Raw genomic sequence first — 1,779 nt, 5'->3', positions numbered from 1 at the left:
CCAGAGGATATAGCGATGGCCACAGGCATAGACCGAGTTAAAGGGGGATTAGATAGATTCATGGAGGACAAGTCTGTCAGCGCCTACTAGACATGGCGACTGAGGGGGACCTCCACATTCAGAAGCAGTCAACCTCTGTATCTCAGAGCCAGGAGGCAACATCAGGGGAAGGCCTCAGCCTCTCTGCCCTGTTGTTGGCCCTCCAGAGGAACTGGCTGGCCACTGTGTGAGACAAGATGCTGGACTGGACGAACCACTGGTCTGATCCAGCAGGGCTCTTCTGAGGTTCTTATGAAGGCCCCAGTGTCTATGCCCTGTTGCTGGTTCTCCAGAGGAACTGCCTGGCCACTGTTTTTAAAAAAGAAATGGCTGGGGGGGGGGGGAACATGAGGGAGGCTTATAAAACGATGCATGGAGTGTTGACAAAGGGGAATTTTTCTCCCTCTCCCAAAATACTAGAACTCAGGGGCATCCAGTGAAGCTGATGGGCAGTAGATTGAGGACGGGCAAAAGCAAATACTCCTTTCCACAGATGTGGGATTGACTGCCAGAGGATATAGCGATGGCCACAGGCATAGACCGAGTTAAAGGGGGATTAGATAGATTCATGGAGGACAAGTCTGTCAGCGCCTACTAGACATGGCGACTGAGGGGGACCTCCACATTCAGAAGCAGTCAACCTCTGTATCTCAGAGCCAGGAGGCAACATCAGGGGAAGGCCTCGGCCTCTCTGCCCTGTTGTTGGCCCTCCAGAGGAACTGGTTGGCCACTATATGAGACAGGATGCTGGGCTAGATGGACCCTCACTGGTCTGATCCAGCAGGGCTCTTCTGATGTTCATACAAAGGTCTTGGCCTCTCTGTCCTGTTGTTGGCCCTCCAGAGGAACTGGTTGGCCCCTGTGTGAGACAGGATGCTGGGCTAGATGGACCCTCACTGGTCTGATCCAGCAGGGCTTGTCTTATGTGTGCCCAGAGGAGAGCAAATTTGCTGCTACTCCTAATGACCCCTCCTATCTCTGCTACCAGCTCTTCTCCTTCCCCGAACCGGCTTGGGACACGCACATCCCAAGGCAACCCATGTGCACGTCTCCCCACGGGCCTCTGTAGCAGTGGAGCATCTCTGGCCCCATCTCTCACCCTCTTCTTCTCCTCTCTCGTCTTGCAGGAGCGTTTTGTGGATCTCTACGGGAACGACGCGGCCGCCAAGAGCCGGAAGGGCAAGGAGCGCTTCAACAAGTGGCTGTTGACGGGGGCCACCGTGGCCGGCGTCGTCCTCCTGGGCTCCCTGCTGAGCCGCAAATAGCCCGACATGGACTCTCTCTCTCTCTCGCCTCGCCTCGGTCGGTGCTCCCCCCGCGACGGCCGCCTGCCGAGGAAGAACACCGCTACATTCTGCTTGCGCCTCAGCTTTGTGATCATTCCAGGGGGGGACGGGGGGGCTCTGCATTGCAACCTCCCCCCCCTGATCCCCGGGGCTCAGAGCCCCCCCCCCCACAACTCACAGACCTCTTTCTGGTGCCTCCAACCCCACAGACACCTCCGACCTTAGGGCATGGTTCCCTATAAAGGGGGGCTTCTCCACCCCTCTTCCGGGCGCTGTGCCACCTTCTCTCCCACATGCCCCTCCACTCCACGAGCTGGTAACCCCTTTGACTCACAGCCCTGGTGTTTGTTTGATTGTATTTTTAAAGGGCCCACCCACCCAAGGCAGGGCCCGCACTTGTGGGGAAGGCTCCGGGCACAGAGCTGGCCACCAGGCGGAGGGTTTCCCGGCAAGG

The 1,779-nt window shown here is 57.7% G+C and overlaps 1 protein-coding gene across 3 annotated transcripts in view; it reads left to right on the top strand.

Annotated features, from left to right (window-relative positions):
• Positions 1–1,717, top strand: part of BCL2L1 (BCL2 like 1) — a 73,124-nt gene extending 71,407 nt beyond the window's left edge. For all 3 annotated transcript variants that reach the window (XM_015411260.1, XM_015411259.1, XM_015411258.1), the window contains one exon: positions 1,167–1,717. In XM_015411260.1, coding sequence (XP_015266746.1) covers positions 1,167–1,304 — 138 coding nt within the window. In that variant the 3' untranslated portion in view covers positions 1,305–1,717. The remainder of the gene's footprint in view (positions 1–1,166) is intronic.
• The last annotated feature ends 62 nt before the right edge of the window (positions 1,718–1,779 follow it).

This window comes from Gekko japonicus, unplaced genomic scaffold (genome assembly GCF_001447785.1).
Source record: "Gekko japonicus isolate JY-2015 unplaced genomic scaffold, Gekko_japonicus_V1.1 scaffold1756, whole genome shotgun sequence".
Classification (NCBI taxonomy): domain Eukaryota; kingdom Metazoa; phylum Chordata; class Lepidosauria; order Squamata; family Gekkonidae; genus Gekko; species Gekko japonicus.
Note: the sequence above shows the minus strand (reverse complement) of the source record. Positions and strands in the feature narration are given on the sequence as shown.